The sequence below is a fragment of the Malurus melanocephalus genome, unplaced genomic scaffold, assembly GCF_030028575.1.
Source record: "Malurus melanocephalus ecotype Western Australia unplaced genomic scaffold, MMel_1.1 scaffold_440, whole genome shotgun sequence".
NCBI classification, from domain to species: domain Eukaryota; kingdom Metazoa; phylum Chordata; class Aves; order Passeriformes; family Maluridae; genus Malurus; species Malurus melanocephalus.
This window is the reverse complement of record NW_026623672.1, coordinates 58,015-80,355: the sequence shown is the minus strand read 5'-3', so window position 1 is coordinate 80,355 and position 22,341 is coordinate 58,015. Positions and strand designations below refer to the sequence as shown.

General features: G+C 56.8%; 4 protein-coding genes across 5 annotated transcripts in view; 2 read left to right on the top strand and 2 right to left on the bottom strand.

The window, feature by feature from the left end:
* Positions 1-1,155, top strand: part of CELA3B (chymotrypsin like elastase 3B) — a 3,865-nt gene extending 2,710 nt beyond the window's left edge. The window contains exons 6-8 of the mRNA XM_057380218.1: positions 50-195; positions 275-427; positions 1,138-1,155. Coding sequence (XP_057236201.1) covers positions 50-195; positions 275-427; positions 1,138-1,155 — 317 coding nt within the window. The remainder of the gene's footprint in view (positions 1-49; positions 196-274; positions 428-1,137) is intronic.
* A 2,335-nt stretch (positions 1,156-3,490) lies between these two features.
* Positions 3,491-6,749, top strand: TMEM269 (transmembrane protein 269). Of its 2 annotated transcripts, XM_057380207.1 has the most exons (7): positions 3,491-3,610; positions 4,504-4,545; positions 4,905-5,052; positions 5,911-6,008; positions 6,098-6,241; positions 6,312-6,512; positions 6,593-6,749. In XM_057380207.1, the coding sequence occupies exons 1-7, from the start codon at positions 3,586-3,588 to the stop codon at positions 6,700-6,702; spliced, it is 768 nt and encodes a 255-aa protein (XP_057236190.1). In that variant the 5' UTR covers positions 3,491-3,585; the 3' UTR covers positions 6,703-6,749. The 2 variants fall into 2 exon arrangements, with proteins under 2 accessions (XP_057236190.1, XP_057236189.1); XM_057380206.1 differs by lacking the exon at positions 4,504-4,545.
* An 836-nt stretch (positions 6,750-7,585) lies between these two features.
* SVBP (small vasohibin binding protein) lies at positions 7,586-9,031 on the bottom strand. Its single transcript, XM_057380208.1, has 3 exons — positions 8,797-9,031; positions 7,857-7,978; positions 7,586-7,776 (listed from the first exon to the last, which is right to left on the bottom strand). The coding sequence occupies exons 1-3, from the start codon at positions 8,966-8,968 to the stop codon at positions 7,690-7,692; spliced, it is 381 nt and encodes a 126-aa protein (XP_057236191.1). The 5' UTR covers positions 8,969-9,031; the 3' UTR covers positions 7,586-7,689.
* A 449-nt stretch (positions 9,032-9,480) lies between these two features.
* TRIM62 (tripartite motif containing 62) lies at positions 9,481-16,564 on the bottom strand. The gene is made up of 6 exons (XM_057380204.1): positions 16,323-16,564; positions 14,631-15,047; positions 13,418-13,513; positions 12,198-12,454; positions 12,007-12,122; positions 9,481-10,705 (listed from the first exon to the last, which is right to left on the bottom strand). The coding sequence occupies exons 1-6, from the start codon at positions 16,533-16,535 to the stop codon at positions 10,155-10,157; spliced, it is 1,650 nt and encodes a 549-aa protein (XP_057236187.1). The 5' UTR covers positions 16,536-16,564; the 3' UTR covers positions 9,481-10,154.
* Positions 16,565-22,341: the final 5,777 nt, after the last annotated feature.

The following is a 22,341-nucleotide window of genomic DNA, read 5'->3' as shown; positions in this document are numbered from 1 at the left end:
TGGATGGATGGATGCAGGATGGAGAGCCATGGGTGCTCTGATCCCACAGCTGGGGGGTCGCTGCCAGACCGGCTGCAGCAGGCAGAGCTGCCCGTGGTGGACTATGAGCACTGCACCCAGCCCGACTGGTGGGGGGCCCTGGCCATCCGCCGCACCATGATCTGTGCTGGCGGCGCCGAGAAGGCAGGATGCAACGTGAGTACCAYGACAGGAAATAGAGGGGCACACCCTGGACCCCTCCGTGGTGCTGACCCCACCCCATCCCACACCCCAGGGTGACTCTGGGGGCCCATTGAACTGCCAAGCTGAGGATGGGACCTGGGAGGTTCACGGCATCGCCAGCTTCGTTTCAGCCCTGGGCTGCAACGCAGCCAAGAAACCCACCGTGTTCACCCGCGTGTCTGCCTTCGAGGATTGGATTGCAGAGGTGGGCATGGGCTGCCAGGGTGTCAGCGAATGGGATACCTGGTTGCCACCGTGCCAGGGTGCCAGAACAGGGAAATCATGGTGTCAGAGTGCCAGGGAACTGGGGTACCATGGTGCTGGCTGCTGGGGAGTCGGGGTGCCGTGATATCAGGGTGCTGGGTGCCAGGGCAGTGGGGTACAAGGGCTCTGGGGTGCTGGGGTACCAGGCTGCTGGAGTGCCATGGTGCCAGGGCACTGGTGTACCAGGTTGTTGGGGTGCCGTGCTGATTTGGGGTGCTCTGATGCTGGTGCTGTGGTGCTGGGATACCAAGTGTCAGAGTACCACAGTGCTGGGATACCAGAGCTCTGGGGTGATAGGGTACCAGGGTAGCAGGGTACTAGGGTGCTAGATTCTGGGGTGCCAGGGAATTGGGGTGTCAGGGTACTGGGTTGCCAGGGAACTGGGGTGTCAGAGGACTGGGTGCTAGGATGACACAGTGTCAGTGTACCAGGATTCTGGGATGCGGGGCATTGGAGTGCTGGGGTGCCAGGGCAATGGGGTACCAGGACTCGGGGGTGCTGGAGTGCCATGGTGCTGGGTGCTGACATGCTGGGGCACTGGTGTGCCAAGCTCTCGGGATGCCACAGTGCTGAGGTGTTGGGTTTTTAGAGTGTTGGGGTGTCAGGGTGTTGGGGTGCTGTCCTCCTCCCTTAGAAGCTTCTCCCTTTCAGACCATGAGAGACAACTGAGCGTGGCAGCGTCCTTGTCATCGACCCCCCGGCCAGGTACCGGGCTAATAAACCACTACCAGCTGGCACCACTGTGTCCCTGTGTTGTGGGAGGGCTCTGGGGACAGCAGGGGCTCTGACATTGCCAGCAGATAGTACTGGCAGCATGCAGATGTGCCCAATGTCATGGGGATGGACACGCAGAGACACCCCAGTGTCACATGGTCATCCAGAGATACCCAGATGCCATGGGGATAGACACTGAGAAGTGCCCAGATGCCATAGGGATGGACACCCAGATTGCATAGAGATGGGTACCCACAGACACCCAGATCCCACAGGGATGGACACCCACAAGTGCCCAGATGCCATGGGGATGGCACTCTCCAACACCCAGATCCTATAGGGATGGGCCCCCAGATCCCATAGGGGTGGGCACTCAGGTGACACAGGGATGGGCACCTTCAGACACACAGGTACAACAGGGCCAAGCACCCCAAGGTGCCCTGTGCCACGTGAGTAGGCACCCTGCTGGATAGGCACCCCAAAACACATTGGTACGGTGGCCCTGGGTGCCCTGAGGACACAGGGATGGCCTCGATTCTACGGTGACAGGCACCCAGTGACGWCCTGTGTTCCCACGGGGCTGGGCCCCCCCGAGGCCCCAAGAAGGCCCCCTTGGGGTGCCCCAGGGCTGGATGTCCATGACCGTGGCCCTCCTGGCCTGGCCGTCGCTTCGCAACCGCCGGCACCAGCGCGTGACCAGCGAACAAAGAGTCCTTTCACCAGTGCCCCTGCCGTGACCAGCACCCTGGGACCCCCCAACAGGGTACCTCAGGCCCACCCCCTCCACACRGGCTCCCTGCAGCCATGGGTACTGCAGCACCCCCCAATTCCCGCTGGGATCTGGGTGGAAAATTCCGGCACCAGGGCTGTATAAGTTTTATGGGCCCCTCGTCACTGTGTCCTCGGGGACCTTTGCTCTCCTGGTGGTGGCCCTGGCGTCGTCTGCCCCGGCAGCCCCTCGCTATCGCCGGCCCTTTGCTCCAGGGAAGGGGGAGGCTGAGCCCCCTTAACTCGTGACACCCTTGCACAAGTTGGGGCCACCTGGCAGAGGCCCAGGGTGGGGAACAGRGTGACCCAGCCCAGCACAGGGACTGAGGGTGGGGGACACCAGCTGTAACCCCAGTGCCACCAGCGTGAATTGTTGGTGGGATGGCACTGGGTGGTGACAGCTTTTAGATGCAACCACCCTGGGGTGGCAGCAGGGTGCAGGGACAGGAATGTGACAGTGCCAGGGGTCTGGTGTGGGGTTGTGGGATTGCTGTGAAGTGTGGGACTGGTGTGGGTGTTGTGAGGCTGCTGCAGGTGCTACAAGCGTGGCACGAGCACTGTGATACAGGTGGTACAGACCTGGCACATGTCCTGTGAGCCTGGCACTGGTGCTGTGAGTGTGGGATGGGTGCTGTGGGCATAGGATGGGTGCTGTGAGTGTGGGATGGGTGCTGTGGGCATAGGATGGGTGCTATGAGTGTGGGATGGGTGCTGTGAGACAGCCCTGGGCAATACTAAGCATGCTGTGGGTGCTGTGAGCATGGGATGAGTTCTATGAGCCTGCCAGGGGTACTGTGAGCAGGATATGGGTGCTGTGAGCCTGGCACAGATGGTGCAATCCTGGGATGGGCTGTGAGAGCCTGGCATGTGTTCCATGAGTACGGGATGGGTGCTGAAGTGTGGGATGGGTGYTGTGGGTGTGGGATGTGTGCCATGAGCTGGGTGTGGGTGGTGTGAGCCTGCTGAAGGTGCTACAAGGCTGGCAAAGGTGCAGTGAGCACGGCACTGGTGGTCCACACCTGGAGAAGGTGAGGGATAAGCCTGGAGATGGTGCTGTGAGCCTGATGCAGGTGTTACCAGAGTGACAAGGGTACTGTGAGCCTGTGCAGGTGTTATCAGTGTCACATGCATGCTGTGAATGTGATACAGGTGTTATCAGTGTGACACGGGTGCTGCCAGCCTGGTCCCAGTGTTGTGGGTACGGTGTGGGTGCTGCGAGCCTGGCACCAGTGAGGTGGCTGGGCACGACTGCTGCGAGCCTGGCACCAGTGCTGCAGGGTTGGCACAAGCACTGCAAGCCTGGCACCGGTGCTATGAGCCTGGCGTGGGCACTGGGAGGCTGGCAGGGGTGCTGGGAGACTGGCAGGGGCACCGCGAGCCTGGCATGGCCCCCTGGCCCCCCGGGACAGCTCCTCCCTCGCTGGTGGTGCCAAGCCGCTGCGAACCCCCCGTGTCCGTGTCCGTGGCCTCTGGCCGGACCCACCCCCGCTGAGTGACTCAGCCCGAGAGGCTTTTCCTTATATAACGCGGCACCGTGCAGAGCCCCACGGAGCGGCCCCTGCCTCAGTTTCCCCTCACCGGGGCGTCACCGTCACTGCTGCCACGGCTGCTGCTGCCATGTGGATGGTGTCMCCGCCGGTCGGTAAGTGCCACTTGGATGCCACTCGACCACCTTGAAAGGTGTCCCCCATCCCTAAAATCATCAGTTGGTGGGGGTTAGTAGAAAAATTAGGGTTATTGAGGCAGAAAAATGGAAAAAATATTAATTGCTCCCCGAAAATAGGTTAATTTTGCACTTGCTGTGGTTGAACCCCTTTTCCCTGCACCCTGGGTGGGTCAGACAGCTGTGGGGGCACAATCCCCCTGTAACACACCTGGGGAAAAACCAAAATCACCTTGCTTTCCCCCAAAAGTAATGATAAAGCCAGTGGAGGGCTAAGGAATCCTCTCCCATCCCAGCACTTTGATTTTGGGGTGAGAATCGGCAGGAAGGGTGAGTTTGGAAGCCCCGGCAGTGCCTGGGTGCTGTGACACTCACAGGTGCCTGGATCCGGTGCTGCGACAGCGCTGGAACATTCCCAGGGCCCCGATCCTGCCGGTGCTGGGAAGGGACGGCAAATCCCCAAACCATCACATTTTACCCCAYTTAGCTTTCAAAGATCCAAAACTCACCAATTAGCCCAAATTAAGAGATAAATAGGGGGTGCAGCACCCAGCATGTCCTCGGACCCCAAAAATCCCTGGTTCCGGTAAAAGCAGGAGTGCCSGTCCCGGGGCTCAGGGGGGATTTTCCCGGCTCAGCCCGTGCCGGCGGCTCCGGGCGCGGTGTCCAAAGGTCACTCTCGATGCGGCGCTYAGAGCCGCTGACCCCCGAAACCACATCTATCCTCCAGTTTTTCCTGGTTTTCCCACCTGGGGAACGGTTCTGGTGGTGTTCCGGTGATGAGCCCGCGCAGGCTCGACCCGGAGCAGCTCGGGGGGGCTCTGAGGGGGCTCGGGGGGTTTGTTTTGCTCTGACGTCCTGTTTTCTTTCAGATGAAGGATCTGCCTGGCTTTGGGACACGGCAAAGGCGGGGGGCAAAGGACAGGACCTTTAAATTCTTTCCCTAAAGCTTAGCCCGATAGGTATATAAGATCCATAGAGCTTAAACCGGGGTTGGCTTTTAGTCTAAGCTTGGGTTTGGCTTAATTTGTCTTTATTTTATTATGTTTTATGGTTCTTTTATTAATTTCTTTGCTTTTTTGGCCTCTTTTATTCCATTTTTGGCTGCYGGTGGGGAGCTCAGCAGCAGAGCTTGCACAAATCAACCCCCCGCTGCTTCATAAACGGATTTTGGGGGATGTTGGTTTGAGGAGGGGGAACTCCTGCACCAAACCTGCTATTTTTGGGTGGGGCTGCAGCCCCTCCCTGGTTAGAACATAGTGGGGGGTTGTAGGTATTTTCCAGACCACCAAGAAGCTGGTGCTGAGCGAGCAAGTGGGACGGGGACAGGCGCTGGAATTCTTCCGGAAAAACGCGGCCAACGGGCTCTCCGTGGCCAACCTCCTGGCTGGGCTCTCCTCCATCCTCTGCAGCGTCAACAGGTGGGGGAAACTGGGAAAAACGGGGGGAAAAATGGGGTTGGGGAGTGGGGGTCACCCTGGTTTTGGTCTCTCTGTTGCCAAACTGGTGGCCAGGCTCCCCTCCAACTTCTGCAGCATCAGTAGGTGTGGGGAAAACAGGGGGAAATGGGACTAAAAGGGGGGAAATGTGAAAAAGATGCACAGAAGTGGGGGTCATGCTGGTTTTGCTGGAAAAAGGGTGAAATGGGAGGGGAAAGATAGTAGAAAAGTGTGGTTTGCCCTGGTTTGCTAGGAAAAGGGAAAAAGGAGAGGAAAAATATGGAAATAGGGTGAAAATGAGGTAGAAAAGTGGGCACCAACCTGATTTTGTTGGAAAAGTGGGGGAATGGGGGGAAAAAAGAGGATGAAAAGTGGGGGACACTGTGGTTTGGTTCTCTCCATGGTCAAAAGCTCTCTCCTTTGGCCTCTGCAGCATCAAAAGATGATGGTGGGAAATAGAGGAAATGGGCTTAAAAGGGGTGAAAAAAAAAAGGTTGGAAAATGGTGGTCACCCTGGATTTTTTCCTTCCATAGCCAACCTCTGTAGTCAGGCTCTCCTYCATACAAAGTAAGTGTCGGGGAGAAAAGGGGAAATGGGCTCAAAAMAAGAAAAATAGGATGAAAAAGCAGGTTGCAAAGTGGCAATCACCCTGGTTTTGCTGGAAAAAAGGGGAAATGAGGCAAAGATAGGAAGAAAAGTGGAGATCCCCCCAGTTTTGCTCTCTCTGTGGCCAACCTGGATGCTGGGCTTATCTCCACCCTCAAYAGATAGGGTAAAAAGGGGAGAAATGGGGTCAAACAAGGGGGAACACGGGCTGAGAAGTGGGGCTTCTCCCCCAGGCAATACCAGCACTCCTGCTGGCTGCTGCTCCTGGGCTTCCTGCTGGATCTGGCTGATGGAGCCGTGGCCCGGCAGCTTGATGCCTGCTCAGCACTAGGTTAGTGCATCCCCCCGGCCTGGGGGTGGTCTGGGKGGTGTCCCCTGTGCCTGGTGCCCACCTGGCACCTGCCCCTCGCTGCCCAACAGGTGCCAAGCTGGATGACTTTGCGGATTTCACCACGTTTGGGCTGGGCACAGCACTGTTGCTGAAGCCCCAGGGTGTGCTGGGCGGGCTGCTGACCCTTACCTATGTGCTGGCCGTCTTCGCCCGCCTCTGCTTCTTCTCCAGTGGTAAGATGAGCCCTTGGGGGTGGGGAGGTTTGGGGTATTGCCCCCACACTGAACTCCTGGCACCCCACAGGGATTCCCTTCACCTACCGGGGGCTGCCCTGCCCCTACGCCTCAGCGCTGCTGGCCAGCACCTTCCTGCTCACCGGGGGACACGTGGCCCTGCTCCGCATCGCCGCGGCTGCGATGATCCTGTTCATGGCCGACTGTGGCTTCTACCCCCACGACAGGGTGCTGGAGTCACAATTATGGAAGAAACTGGTTTATGCTGGAGGTAAGGATGGGGATGAACCTCTGGGAATGGTGGTGAAGGGGGAAGAAGAACAGATCCCCAAGGATTCTCCCACTCTGTAGGGGTGGTGGCTGTCCTGCTGGCACCAACGGCGGTGGCTGCGGTTTATTGTCTGGCCTGGGCCACGTCCTACATCGTCTTCCCTTTCGCCCTCTGGAGCTGCAAGGCCTGAGCCCTCTCTAAAGCCTAGTAAAGCCTTCCTCATCCTCATCGTCCTTGCTCCGGGTGCTGCTTTTTGCTCTTCCCACTGAATCCGTGTGGCAGAGGGAGCCTGCTTAGGCAAAAAGAGGAAAAGGCTCAATTTTAGGYAAGCCCCAAAATCCCAATCCCTTGGGGGTGTGAGGGAACCCCCATCCTCCCACATCAAGAGCAGAGACACCCMAATCCTTGGGAAACAGGAAATTTAGGGATTGCCACTACAAGAGACCCCCAAGCCCTTCTCTGCACAGGAAAATGAAGTTTAGGGATTGCTCCCACTGCCCAGTGGGAATTTATGACAAAAGGAGGTTCACACTCCAAAAATGAGGAAGGCCCTCCCTCGGGGGGGGGACAGGGAGGGGAAGATGCTGATCAAACTTCCAGAGAGTTGGGATTCTTCAGGAGCAGCTTGGAATTTATCACTTAACCCGTGGCTGCAGGGAAATACCATCCCAAATGTGGTTTATYTTCACCCCGAGTGTGACATCACTGGGGCAGGGAGGGAGGAAGCAGGATTTGATCCAAAGTCTTTGGAAAGCCAGAGGCTGCCAGACAGTGGCGGCTGGAGTGCGGAGGGTGTGGGTGGAGGAAGGAAACGAAGGTCAAACCTGGTGCTGGAGAAACACTCGGGATCCCCAGGGAGGCTCTGGCAGTGGGAGCAGCTGCAAGATGTGGCTCCTACTGCGTCCCCCGGGGATAAATCCCAGCACCGGGAGGACAGGACCCTTCCGCTCRGCAGGAAATGTCAGGATGGGGCCACGGCTGGAGCTGGCACCCGGCGCTGCAGCTGCTGGGACGCTGGCCCTGCTTCAGCTTCCCCCACTCCATTCCCACCCGGACTGAGCAGGAGCCGGGAGACACAGAACTAACACAGATTTTATTGATATAAAAAGGGCGATCTGATAATAAATACCAGGGGGTTAGAAAAGGGGGGAGGGGGGGCAGGGTGGGGGCCGGGATGTCATTCCCCGGATCCCTGCATCTGCTTGCAGAAGGAGTCGAACTGCTGCTGCTCCAGCTCCGTCATCACACGGTTCAGGGCGTAGATCTGGGATTGGGAAAGGGCAGATGGCAACAGGGGTTCGGCCGCGGGTTGGGCCGGGTCCCTCCCCATTCCCCTGCTCCCACCTCCGCCCGCTGCCGCTGCTTCAGCTCCTGCTGTGCCGACCTCTGCTTGGCCTTCTCCAGGCGAGCCGCCGGCTCCCGCGGCTTCGGCCGCTCCTTCCGCGCCCCCGCGCCCGGATCCATGGCTGCGGCACGGCGGGGGGGTCACCGGGGCCCCGCAAAGCCCCACAGCCCCACCCGTGTCCGTGAGCCCCCAGACAACTCAGCGCCACATGGGGTGCCCCAACGGCATCCTGAACCCACAGGGGAACCCCCCCGATCCATCCTGAACCCACAGGTGACCCCCAAACGCATCCTAAACCTCACAGGAAACTCCCAAATCGATCTTGAGTCCCGGAGGAGACACCCCTCCGACCATGCTGAGCCCCAGAGCAGACCCCCCCCAACCCCATCCTAACCCCCAAATCCACCCTGAGCCTCTCAGGTGCCGCCACACCCCCACAAACACTCTGAGCCCCACAGGAGCCCCCCAAGGATTCTCCCCGTCATTCCCCATTTTCCAGTCCCCTCAGCGGTCCCATCTCTCCACAGGGACCCCCCAGGCCCTACCGTTCCCAGAGCACCAACCCCACAGACAGCCCTGTCCCAAAACCCCCAACCCCTTCTCCATTTCACAGGCCCCTGCACCCCGCTGCCCATAGAGACCACTGTCCTAAGCCCCCCCAGGCCCCTTCAGGCCACCTCCACCTCCCCAGCCCCTCATAAACCACCACCCCACCAAACCTCACCACCCTCAGTGCCCCACAGGCTCCCCCCTCCCCACAGYCACCGCAATTTCACAACTCCCAGCCCTGAGTACCCCACAAGGTCCTCCCCAGGCCCACAGTGATGCCTCAGCTCCCCGACTCCTCCAGCCCCTCCCAAGGCTCCGGTGCCCCCTGGCTCCCCCAGCCCATCTCCTCAGCCCCTGACTCCCCCCAGCCCCTCCCCCGTTCCCCGGTACCGGCGGGGCTGCGCCTGGGGCAAGATGGCGGCGGAGCCCCTCCCACTGCTCGGTGCTCGATTGCCTGTCCTGGACGCACGCGCGCAGTCTGCAGGCAGAGCGGCACCCGCGGCGCGCGGGGAGCAGCGCCCCCTGGCGGGAGGGCGGAGAAGGTTCCTCCCAGCGCCCCCATTGTCCTTTACTCCCCAGAACGGGTATGTTCCACCCCCCATAYATCACCCTCCATACAACCCACCCTTATATATCACGCCCCTACATATCCCTCCTCTAAATGGCCTACCTCTATATATCACCATACACAGCTTATTCCCARTGTTTGTCTCCATTATACCATACTCCCTCTACAGCCTATCAGTCCCAGAGCACCTCCAATCCCACAGACACCCGTTATAAAGCCCCCCAGCCCCTAAACATCACCACCGTATATCACTCTACTGTATAGACCATCCCTATGTCTCACTGCCCCATACAGCTCACCCACTATACAACTCCCTCCATATACCATACTCCCTATCTAGCACACCCCCTATAGAGCCCAGTCCCTAGATATAACGCCCCAAACACCATATTCCTATATAACCGACAACAACATATCACATCCTCTGTATAGAGTACCCCCATATATCATATCCCCTGCACCACAGCATCCCCTCTGTATCACCTCCTGTGTACAGCCTACTCCCCATATATCAGACCCTCTGTACAGCCCACCCTACACAGCCCACYTCCTATACATCCCCCTGTACATTCCAACACAAGCAGTGTCCCCTACACGGACACATGGAGCCCTACACAGATGCATGGAGCCCTGCCCAGGGTTGCRACAGCGTGGCCCAGCCTGACCCAGCACAGCACACATGGCACAGCACATATGGCATGGCACATCAGGGCAYGGTGCAATACCTGTGGCACACACATCACAGTACACGTCCCATGGCATGGTGACCCCCGACACAATGTGCCACCCATATGGTGCCCCCAGCATGATGAGAGACACCTGCCATGGCACAGCCCACCATGGCACAGTGTCATACAACAGGGTACAATGCCCCTCAGCACAGTGTGGCACCSCTGGCACAGTGACAGACCCCTGCCATGGCACAGTGCCACAGACCAGGGCACAATGGCCCCAGCACAGATGRTGCCCCCAGCCCATCCCAGCACTGCCACCCTGGGGCTCTCCACCACCCAGCCCCTTCTCTCCAAATTTTTTATTGCCATATCCCAGTCTCCTGCACCAGGATTCCCTGGAAACACAGGACTGAGAATTGGGCGGAATGCCGGATCCTGCCCAACACCAGGTCCAGTTCCTGGAGTGGGAAAACACCCAGCAGGGTGAGGAGACACTCAAAACCCCGTTAGATACGGACAGTGTTGATTCGCAGCGGCTGGACATTCTTCCCGTTGGCATGGCTCTGCCCAGGACTGAAATACGAGCACAGCTTCCCGGGAAACCTCTCCCGGAAGGTGTAGAGCCAAGACATGTCATCAGCGTTGTAGAAGATGAGGAGCCCTTTGTCGTAGTCCAGGAAGACGCCCACCTTCTCCAGCTTGCCCTTGACGTTGAGCCGCGTCCAGGGCTCGGTGCAGGCGCTGTACTGGTTCCCGTCGTGCATCACGATGCAGTAGAACCCACGGCTCGGCTGGATCTGGATGCTGCCCTTGCGGGTCACAGCCTCGTGGGCCAGGCCGATCATCCACTGGGTTTTTTCGGACACCACCACCTCCCAGTAGTGCACCCCGGCACCAAAGGCCTCAGTGCCCAGCACTGACACTTCCACATCGAAGCGCCGGGGCGAGTCCTGCAGCGGCTGCGGGTGCAGGTTGCCATAGGCCACGATGGTGCAGTCGTCCGACAGGATGAGGCGGTGGTGGGCAGTGCCAGGGTCCAGGGTCAGTGCTGCTGGCACTGGGACAGAGTGGGGACAGGGGTGACAGGGTTAGTGCAGCCCTGGAGCCAGCACAGAAGCTCTGTCCCAGCAGGGTGACAACTGGTGTGGGGGGAAGGTCAGCAGGGTGACCCTGTCCCCATCCCTCACTGGCGTGTCCTGTCCTCATCCTCATCCCTTGTCAGTGATGTCTATGTCCTTGACCTCATCAGTGTGTCACTTCCCTCCTTGCCCCTCACCGCTGATGTCCCTGTCCCTTGGCAGTGGCATCCCCTTCCCTCACCAGTGATGTCCCCAATCCATCCCTCACTGGTGTGTTCCGGTCCCTCATCGGTGATGTCCCAGACCCTCTGCCTTATTTGGCAGTAACGCCCCCGTCCCTTGCCAGTGACAAGTGATGGCCCCAGCCTCATCCCTCACAGGTACGTCCCCATTCTTCTGTGGTAATGTCCCTAGTCCCATCCCTCACCTGTGTGTCCTTGTCCTTCAATGGTCATGTCCCCACCCCAYTCCTTGTCAGAGGTGTCCCTATCCTTCACTAGTGTGTCCTTGTCCCTCACTGGTGATATCCTCATTCCTCACTAGTGTATCCCAGTCYCTCATMAATGTATTCCCATTCCTCAACAACWATGTCCCTGTCCTCATCCATCATCAGTGTGGCCCTAACCCTTACTGGTGATGTCACYATCCCTTGTCGGTGACAAAATTCCYATTCTTATATCTCTCACTGGTGATGTCCTTGTCCTCATCCCTCACTGGTGTGTCCCTGCCCCTTATCACAGATGTCCCCATGCCTTACTGGTGTRTCCTTAACCCTCACCAGTGATGTCCTCATCCCTGTTCCTTGCCAGGGTGTTTCTGTCGTTCAGTGGTGTGATCCCATCCCTGTCCTTTGCTTGTGATGCCCCTATCCCTCATCGGTGATGTCCCTGTCCCTCATCAGTGATGTCACTGTCTCCATCCCTTGCTCCTGTGTCCCTATCCCTCACTGGTGACATCCCCACCCTATCCCTATCCCTATCCCTATCCCTATCCCTATCCCTATCCCTATCCCTATCCCTATCCCTATCCCTATCCCTATCCCTATCCCTAACCCTATCCCTAACCCTATCCCTAACCCTAACCCTATCCCTAACCCTATCCCCATCCCTATCTGGCATGTCCCTGTCTCTCACCAGTATGTTGCCATCCCCATCTTTCACCAGGGCATCCTCATTTCTCACTGGTGATGTCCCTATTCTCATCCCTCACCAGCATGTTCCCTGTCCCTCACCACTGACATGCCCATTCCTCCCCAATTCCCCKGTCCCTGCACCCTCACCGGGATGGATGTCCTGGAAGAGGGATTTCCAAATGGTGTACTGCAGGGGGCCCATGTACTTGGAGGTGGGGAAATCCTCATAGGTCAGGTTGGTCTCATGGATCTTCCCCTTCAGCCTGCGGAGAACACACGGTGCCAAGGCGGCGGGGTGGTGACACCAGGGACCCTGCCACCCCCTCACTGCCACCCACCTCTCAGACAGGGATGCCACACCGGCCAGGAAGATGTGTTTATCTGCCTCGGCCAGGCGCTCCTGCAGGATCTGGGTACCCTCCTGCACCTTGCGGAGCTGCTGGCTGTAGCGCTGGATCTTGTGCTCGATGTCGCTGAGTGTCCGCGCCGTGTCGGCCTCCAGCTCCTCCAGCATCGCCTTCTGCCGCTCCCGCAGCAGCCGGTGCAGCCGCTCAAACGCCTCCCCAATCGTCACCCGCAGGCACTTGGCTGAGGACTTGGGGTGCAATGGGGGTTAGCAGACCCAAAGCTGTGCTGGTCACTCTATGAGTTCTTTAATCCCCAAATAAATCCCTACAGGGCATCAGCTTAGGGAATTCTGGGGGCTGAAAGGGTGGACTTGATCTTTCATCCTTAAAAGGTCGACTAAAAGGATCCTAGAAGCATCGCCCAAAGATCTTTCCAAAGAACCCCAAGAGAACCTCCCCCAAAAACCCCTGAAAGAACCAAAAAAAAAACYCTCCCAAAGAACATTCAAAAAAAAACCTAAAGGAACCCCCCTCAGAACCCTAAAGTAACTCTAAAAGAACCTCCCAAAGGACTCTGAGGAACCTCCCCAAAAAACCTAAAAGAACCCTAATTGAACCCTAAAAGAACCTCCAAAAGAACCCTAAAAACACCTTCCAAAAAACTTTAAAGAGCTATCAAAGAACTCTTAAAGATCATTGAAAGAAAAACCCTCTAAAAACCCYAAAAAACTCTCTAATAAGCTCTAAAGCCCCTCAAATTACACCCTAAAAACACCTAAAATACCCTGAAAAACCAACCTAAACTGAAAATAAATCCTAAAATAACCCCTAAAAACATCTAAAACCTAAAAAAACCCCATCTCAGTTACTGGCGGGGATGGGGAGAAAATGRAACCTTGCTGGACACTGAACTCCTGAGTGAGGAGATAATTAATTGAAAAGATAAATGAAAGCAGCGCTGCAGGAAATTACAGAGCAATAAGCAGCCTGATGGAGGAATTTTGGGGTACCACAGAAGGACAAAAATGGGGCAAATCCATGAAACTGGAGTTTGGAGCATTTGGAAGTCCCAAAACCAGGCTGGTAAGGATCAGGGCTGGGCTGTCATTAGGGTGGCAATGGGGTTGATCCCAATTCTGCTTTGGGGGGCTGTGAAGGGCTGGGAGAAAATGGAGAGTCCCCAAGGGTGAGAGTGGTGGTCCCACACGTACCTTGGTCTCAGCTAGCTGCTTCTTGAGGAGCTGCAGGGCTTCCGTGTGGCCACGCTCGCTCTCCTGCAGCCCCTGGAGCTGCTCCTTCAGCTCTCGCTGGAGTAAATGCATAAACAGGGGATTTGGGGAAAAGAGATCCCACAGGGAACTTTCCCATCCAAACCAACCACAGGGTTATGGGGCTGTGGAATGGCCACCTGATCAGTGGGGAATGAGGGTCCTGCCTCGGCTGGGGGASAGGTCCTGGATTGGGTCCTACTTGGGGGGCAACTCAGTAGTGCCATGGGGTAGTTTGAGGATTCACAAGGACTCCCAGTGGGGTTGGAGAAGGGGGATCCCAGAGGGGCAGTAGCAAAAGTGTGGATGGATGGATGGGTGGATGGATGATGGATGGGTGGATGGGTGGATGGGTGGATGGGTGGATGGGTGGATGGATGGGTGGATGGATGGATGGATCAGGGATGGATGGATGGATGGATGGATGGACGGATGGGGCTGATCCTGATGGGAACGAAAGGCCTGTGGGGGCAAACAGATGGGAGGAAGGCATGGAGCTGACCCCAATGAGCACAGGAGGGTGTCATGGAACTGACTCCAATGGGGAAAAGGAGTGCAGGGAAACATAGGGTGAAGGGACACGCGGACAGGAGGAAGTCACAGGACTGATCCCCCTGTCCGTGCAGGGAGAAACAGATTGATGGGGAAAGGCATAGGACTGACCCTGACAGGGAAAAGAAGAGGTGCAGGGACACAGGAACAGACAGGAGGAGAGCACAGGGCTGATCCCCACAGGGACAGGAGGGCTACAGGGACAGACAGACCAGAGGAAGACATGGGACTTATCCTTTGGACYCCCATGGGGACAGGAGAGGTGCAGTAACAGACAGAATGACAGGATACAGGCACAGGGCTGACCTTCAGAAGGAAAAGGAGTGCAGGGATAGATGGATGGGAGGTAGCCAGAGGACTGACCCCAAACAGGAGAAATGGGGTGTAGGGACAGATAGACAGAGGGAAGGTACAGAGCTGACTGAGAGGGAAAAGAAGGGGTTCAGGGACAGATGGATGAGAGGAAGCCACAGGACTGACATCCACAGGCTCAGGATGGGCACAGGGACAAAAGGGATGGCCACTACCATGGAAGCAAGAGGGACCAGTCAGACACAGCAGCTCTGAGGAGCCGCTTGGGGCAGAGAATCCCACAGGGACGCACCTGCAGCTCCTCAAAGGCGTCGTCCACATTGGTGACCTGGTGCTGCTCATGCATGGCTGGCTCATCACAGAAGAAGCAGACAACGGCACGGTCGGTGAGGCAGAAAAGCTTCACCTTTTCATGGTCCTTGCAGGGGAAGGGGCTGCGCTGGGCCCCGAGGATGGCGTCCAGGGGGAAGGCGCTGTAGCGCTCCACAATGTTGGCCAGCTTGAGGCTGGGGGCCAGCGTGGGCTCGGGGAAGGTGCGGCGGCACTCGGGGCAGTCRCGGGTGCCCTGCGGCTCCTGGCGCACCCAGTGCTCGGTGATGCAGCGGCGGCAGAAGTAGTGCTCGCAGCCTAGCCCCACAGGATCCTGGTAGATGCTCAGGCAGATGGAGCACAGCAGCTCATCCTTAAGGCTGCACGCCATGGCCGGGGGCTGGAGAGAGGAGCACAGGGTGAGTGGGGGGCTTGGGGAGAGTGGAGGCCTTGAAAGGAAGAGGAGAGGGTGAATGGGGTATTGGGGAGAGGGGAACCATGGGGGAAGAGGGTGAATGAGGGGCCTTCAGAGGGGAGAGGGTAAAAAGGGAGCTTGGGGTGGGAGCAATTGTGGGGGGAGGTTGTAGGGGACAGTGTGAGTGAAGGCCTTGGATTGATGGGGAGAGGGTGAATGGAGGGGGCTTGAGGTGGGAGAGAGTAAAAGGGGGGCTGGGATGGGGGGAGGTTAAGGGTGAGAGGGTGAGTGGGGACTTGGTGGGGAGTTGAGGGGGTGAATGGGGGATTGATGGGGGAGGGGGTGAGTGGGGGGACTTTTGGTGGGGAGGAATAGGGGCAGTAGGGGTGAACATGATAATGAAGGGGATGGGGATCAGGGTGGGAATGGCAGGTTACAGGGTTTGTAATGGGGGACAAGTTGAGGGCTGCGATACAACTCAAGGGCTGGAGGGGCTGCAGTGGGGGAAAATGGGGGAGTCAGGAGGCAATGGGGGGCTGTGGGATTTACAAAGAGGGGGAACCAGGGGGTCAGGATGCAATTGGGGATGCTGGAAGTGTCACACTGCGGGGAACGGGAGTATAAGGCCACAAATGGGGGATGGGGAGATTGCAATGGGGGATCAAACTGCAATAGGATTGCAGTAATTGGGGGGGAACTGGGGTCAGGATACAGTGGGGGGGGGGCTGAAGGGATTGCAATAGGAGGATTAGGATGCAATGGATGGGGGAAATGGGAGCATCAGGATATAATGGGGGGAATTTGGGATGAAGGTGATCAGAGCAAYACCAGGAGGGGATGCAATAAGGCTGCACCAGGTATGGGACTGAGGGTCAGACTGATACAGGGGATACGGGGTCGTTTGACAGGGGGAACTGGGGACACTGGTCATACTGGGGGGGTATGAGGCTGCATTAGGGGAGGCCGGCTGAGGCTGAACAGTGCGGGGCAGCAATGGGGTTGAATTACGGGGGTGGGGCTGAGGGTGGATTTGGGGTCCGGGACTGAGGCTGGATTTGAAGGAGCCGGGTTCACGCTGGGTTTGGGGTCCGTGGGTGAGGCTGGATTTGGGGAGAACGGGGCTGGGGCTGCCGGCGGCTGCATCGGGGCCCGGGGTTCGAGACTGCGCCCCGCTCCCGCAAGTACCCAGGTTAGAGACCGGCCCCCGCCAACCCCCGTCTGATGATGCCCCGCGTCTCCCTCAGCCGCCGGTGCCCTCACCCAGCTGGTGCCCGGTGCTGCTCTGGTGCCGTGCCCCGTTCCCAGTGCCGGTGGGGTCCGCGGTGCCGGGGCCGGTGGGATCCACGGTCCCGCCGCCACCTCCAGAGCGGCCCCGCCGCGACGCGCCGGGGGTGGGCGAGCAGGAGGGGGCGCGGCCGTGCGGCACTTCCTGCCCGCCCCCTGGCGCCCACAGTGGGCCCGCTCCCACCCCATTGTCCCCCGCGCGGCGCGGCCTCGCCGGCGCGTACCATGGCCCGCCCGCGGGGGGGAGCTTAAAGGAGCCACGGCCTCGCCAGCCGTGTCCAGTCTGTCCGGGCAGGCAGGCACAGACCCTTCCCCACCCTTTTTCTGTCTCTCTCTGTCCCTGCGTCCGTCCCTTTCTCCTCCATCCAGCCACATCCCTGTCCAACCCTTGATTCATCCATTTGTCCATCTGTTTTTCTGTCCCTCTGTCCTCCCATCTCGCCATCTGTCTGTCCTCTGTCCATCTGTCCTTCTGCTCATCTCTTGGTCCCCCATCCAACCATCTCCCCATCCAGTCCTTAATCTCTCTATGCACCCCTTTGGCTGTCCTCTCCCTCTGTCCCTCCATCCATCTGTCCATGCACCCATCTCTCTGTCCATCCCTATGTGCAACCGTCCCTCCATCTGTTCATTCTTCTATCCATTCCTCCATCCATGTATCCATCCATGTATCCATCTCTGTCCAACCATCCATGCCTCCTGCCGTGCATCTCTCCCTCTCCCTGTGTCCCTTCATTCATCCCTCCACTTCTCTTTGTTACTCCATCTACCCATCTCCCCATCCAGCCCTTAGTATCATCATCCATCCATTTGTCCATCCCCCTGGGCTTCCMTGCATGCATGCATCCATCCATCTATCCATCCTTCCACGTGACCCTTGCTCTCCCGTCCACCCATTTGCTCTTGTCCAGCCTTTAATCCCTCTGTCTCTCCATTTGTTTATCCATCCTGTCTATCCTTCCTCCTGTACTCCCATCTCTCTCTTCCTCCCAGTTTTCTGCACTCACCAGTGACCAGAGAGCCAGGTAACCCCACAGGTGGCACTGACAAACCTATTGCTGAGAAAGCACCATTTTCCCCCAAAATGCACCGATTTAGCATGGCCTGAATGCCTGGCCTCGGTGTGACAAGCCAGGACCAGCTGGGACCAGTGGCAGCACTTGTTTGCCTCATAATGAGGTGTCCACTGCCTGGAAKCCCCAGGGATTCTTCACTCCTCCCTTGAGGGACCAGGGTGGCAAAGGAAGAACCCCCAGGGTGGGGGAAGGGGAGTTGGAGGATRGAGGGGGCAGTGGGGAAGGGGACACAATTCCTGAGGGAAAGTTGAGCTGCATATTTGGGAAGAGGTGTGACCATTTAGCCAGGAGCCAAGAGAAACAAACTCCTTGGCTTTCACCGCTGGATCACCCCACTCCTACTGCTGGCACCTCCCTTTCCTACCCCCAAAATTAGGTACACCCCATCTCATATCTATCCCTTTGTCCTTCAGGGAATAACCACCCTCTCTGTTCCTCTTCCCACTARGCCCCAAAAGCTTGGAAATAGCTAAAAAAAAATAATGAACCCACATGGATTTGTTTTTTTCCTGCTTGTTTTCCTGCTTTAGGAATTCAGAACATGTCTCCCCTTCGGGGACCCTCCGGGGACTGAAGAATGGCTGGAATGATATCAAATAACCATGGAAAGAGGGAAAAATCCTCTGTTTTAATCCCAGATCTAGAGTCAGAGCTAGGGGGTCCCATCCCGTGTAGTTAATGGGTTATTTAGTTGTATCCTAAGCATTTGGCTGAAATTTCCAGGAATTTGGGGTGATTGAGAGCATTATCCCACTGGATCATACAGAGCTCTGCCAGCACTGCCAGTACTCATCCTGGAGGATGGTTGGGCAACAGAGAGAAACTGCGGGGTGGTTTGGGCAAACAGGGAAATTAATCCCAGTTAATTAGTAAATTGGATTTGTTACCTCCTGGTAAACCCTGTGTGAACTGGGGGGGAGCTGTACCGTACCTTGACTCCCAATCTTTTTATGGGATACACAGCCCTTCCCTGCTGCGGTTCCAGCGCCGCAGGATTCCAGGATGTGGCGAGAGTCTGGGTGATCTGGTAAAGCCGGCGGGCAGGGAAAACCTGTCTCCTCCTCCCCACATGTGCTGCGTGTGCTGGGAATGCTGGCAGGAAGGGAGGGAGGCCCCGAGGAGCTGCAGTGCTGGAATGTTCCCCCTCACCGCTGGCAGGATGGGCAGGCCAGAACGCGCCCGCTTGGCTCTTGGCATGTGTGCTTTCATCCCAGCGTTGCTCTTCCCCTTGCTGGAATGCCAGCAGCATCCTGTCTGCACCCASAGCCCACCATCCCACTGGGTTTAATCCCAACTTTGTGTAGGGACCCCCTTCCTAAGGAGGATCCTGCAACCCTCCTTGGAGGAAGCAGACGAGTCCAACGTGTCTCATCTCCATAGTGCTTTGCAAACAGTAACTAATTAATCCTAATTAACTTGTTACCTAATTAGTGCCCAAGGGCCCTCCCCTTTGCAGGGAGATGGGAAATTCTGGCACCTCAGGGCATTTTTTTCTCAGCATTTACTAAACACCCCAAAATCTCCATGTTGGCTTCACACCGGCATCAGACAGTGCCCTTTGTACTCCACATCACTGCCAATCCAGGGAGAAAAACCTACTTTTTGGGATTGTCAATGCTAAGAAGCCTGGAATGAGGATTTTCACTCATCTGGATTGCTGACACTGSGAATACTGGCATCTCTAATGCCTGGTGTGCCCACCCATCCCAGGGGAGCCCACTCTGGTAGGTGCTTTCAACTATTTTTTAATGGAAAATGAGGGATTTTTGGTGAGGAAACAAGTGGGTGGGTGAGACAGAGGTGTTTCCCAAATAATTCCCTTCCCAGTGTGCCATGATCAGGGACACAGGCTTTGGGAACACCAGAAAAGTTYGAGGGGATCCCAATGTCACCACCCAGGGACCACATTTCACACTGTAAAATCCCAGCTTGCCATTCATAAAAATCTCCCTTTCTCTGCTGAGTCAGCTAGAGATTCTGGATGGATCCAGCTTCCTGGTGCTGCTGGAATGGGAAGGATCTACTGCTCTGTGCAGGTCTAGTGGCCCTGTGACTTTGCTGAAATCCTATGATGATTCCAACACAATTTCCCTTCACTCCTGCATTGCCTTCATTTTAATTGCAGTTGGATCTACCTGAAAGCAAAACCAGCCTTGGAATCACATTTTTTTCAGAGAGCAAGTGCTAATTTCCTTCATTTTCCAGCCTGGGATGGAGCTGGGCATGGTTTTWGGTTTTTTGTTTTTTGTTTTTTTTCTGCATACCAACCACCTTCCCAGGAAAGGGGCCCCTTTCCCACACCCAAGATTAATCCACCCAAAGCAGGGTTGGAAGAAAAGCCCAGAGTGCCACTTATCCCAGCCAGTCCCAACAAGGAAAATCCCAGGAGATGTTCAACAATCTTTGATGGATCCCACAAGCTCAGCAGTGACCCACACCATCTCCTCCCAATGCAGATTTGAGACTGGATAACTGCATTCCCCCAGAAAAAAAAAAAAAATCAGGAAATGCCTAAATTGGTGTTGAGGTTTAAAACCACCAGTTTCTTAATCACAGGCAAAAAAATGCCACAGCAGAAGTGAAAGTTCTGATGGAAATTAACCCAGTGAAGGGGAACTCAGATATCAGGCAAGCTCTGGGGGGATCCAGGCTCTCCTGCTGTCCTGTTTTGGGGTGATGCCAGTGCTGGGTGGCAACTTCTGGGTGTCATATCCGAAAATCAGATAAAAAGGGAGTTTTGGAGCTGCTGGCTCAGWTTCTTGTTTGAGTCATGGATAATTAATGGATCTGGGAACCCTCCAGAATGGAGAAGTGCAGGATGATGGGGGATCCCAGCTAGAGGGCTGACAGAGCAGTGGGAATGTGGGGAGGGCCAGTGACAGGCCCAGAGGCACCACTGGGGACCTCTGTCCCAACTCCATTGCCATGGCCAGGACTTGTTCCAGTGGCTTCTGACACCCTGGGCAGCTGCTCTGTGGTGGGGACCTCTTTGATGCTCATCCCACCTTATCCCATCCCCAACCCATTCCACCCTCATATCCTATCCCATCCCACCCCATTTTATTCTATCCAAATACCATCCCATCCCATTCCTAATCCTTCCCCATTTCTCACCTCCCTTGGATGCACCATTTCCTTTCAGGATATCCCTCTCTTCTCCATCCTCCTCTGTGACAGAACATTCTGGGAAAATATGAAAAAAAAATCCCTAATTTTGTGGGTTTTTTTAAAGTAATTTTTAAAATGGAAACTTGGAAGCTCCAGGGGTCATCCCCTGGACCTGGGAGGAGGGGAATGGGTGGGATTTGCCTCTGCTTTTCCTTCCTCTGTGGGCAGTGTCTGTGGATTTGGGGGCCTGCAAGAGACTCACAGAAGAGCTGGGGAACCCTGAGACTGGGGGAGACCCTGAGAGGGGCTGGAGACTTCACAGAAAATGGGGGGGATCCCCAGGGGGGTGAGGATGTACAGGGAGGACTGGGGGGTGAACCTGAGAAGGCTGTGGAGCCTTACAAAGGGGCTGGGGGTGTCAGAGGCAGAGAGAGGGGTGAGGGGCAGCTGAGGGGAACTACAGGCTGAGGGCAATTGTTGGGCTAAAGGAGTTCAGGGGGGTTGAGGAGAACTGGGGAGCATGAGGAAAAACAAGGGAGCTGAGGAGAATCAAGAGTCTGAGGAGYTTTGCTGAGGATGTTGAAGGGTGACAGCTTGGGGGACTGACAGGAACTTGAGGAGCTTTTGGAAGGGCTGAGAGAATCAGGGGTAGAAGAGTTTTAGGGGAGCTGAGGGGATCTGGGAGATGAGGAGACATGGAGGGGTTTGAGACAACTGGGGGTCTGAGGAGATTAGGAGAGGTGTGTACATTGAGGAGTCCTGGAGATGCTGAGGGAACTGGGGATGAGATTTGGGAGGGCTGGAGAAGGCTGAGGAGAATGGAAGGAGCTGAAGATATCTGGAGGATCTGAGAAGATTTGGGGGAATCTGAGTGAAACTGAAAGGATCTTTGGGTAGGCTGAGAGGAACTGGGGGTCTGAGGAGATTTGGAGGAGCTGAGGAGATTTTGGAGGTGTCTGAGGAGATTTGGGAGAGTAAGRACACTGAGAAGTCCTGGAGGCTCTAAGGGAACTGAGGGGTTGGGGTTTGAGGGATCTGAGACTTGGGTGGGTCAGAGAAGAACTGAGGGGACCCAGGGCTTGGAGGAACTTTGGGTGGGCTGAGGACAACTGAGGGGAAATGGCTCTCTGTGGATGTTTTGGGGGTATTGAGGTGAACTAAGCAGGCTGAGATTTGAGTGAGCTGCAGAGATTTGGGGGTACTGCAGAGATTTGAGGGTACTGCGGAGATTTGAGGGTACTGTGGAGATTTGAGCAGGCTGGTGATACTGAGAGAGCAGGGCAGGCTGAAGAGAACCGAGAGGATCTGGGGGGTGAGGAGATCTCTGGCATCTGAGGGAACCAGAGGGGCTGAGATTTATGCGCCTCAGGGAACCAGGGAGCCCTGACAGGGTTTAGGGGGCAGGGGAGCTGATGTTTGGGGAGCTTGGGGGACTTGAGGAAGTTTGCGGGGCCAAGGAGGCTTTGGGTGACTGATGAGGTTTGGGGAGCCCTGCTGGGGCCGAGGGGACCAGTGGCTGAGGACGTTTTGGAAGCGGAGGGAACTGGGGAACCCTGATGGGGCTGAGGAGATCTGGGGGGCTGTGGGCACTGAGAAACCCTCCTGGGTCTGACAGAAACAGGGGCGGGGGAGGTTTGGGAGGCTGAGAACACTGAGAAGGTTTGGGAGGCCAAGGGGGCTTGAGGGGCTGAGGACACTGGGGAAACCTCCCGGGGCTGAGGGAACCGGGGGCTGTGGAGCTTTGGGGGAGCTCTGGTGGGGCTGTGGCGGTTTCGCAGGGCTGAGGGCCCCGGGGAGCCCCTCCGGGCCGG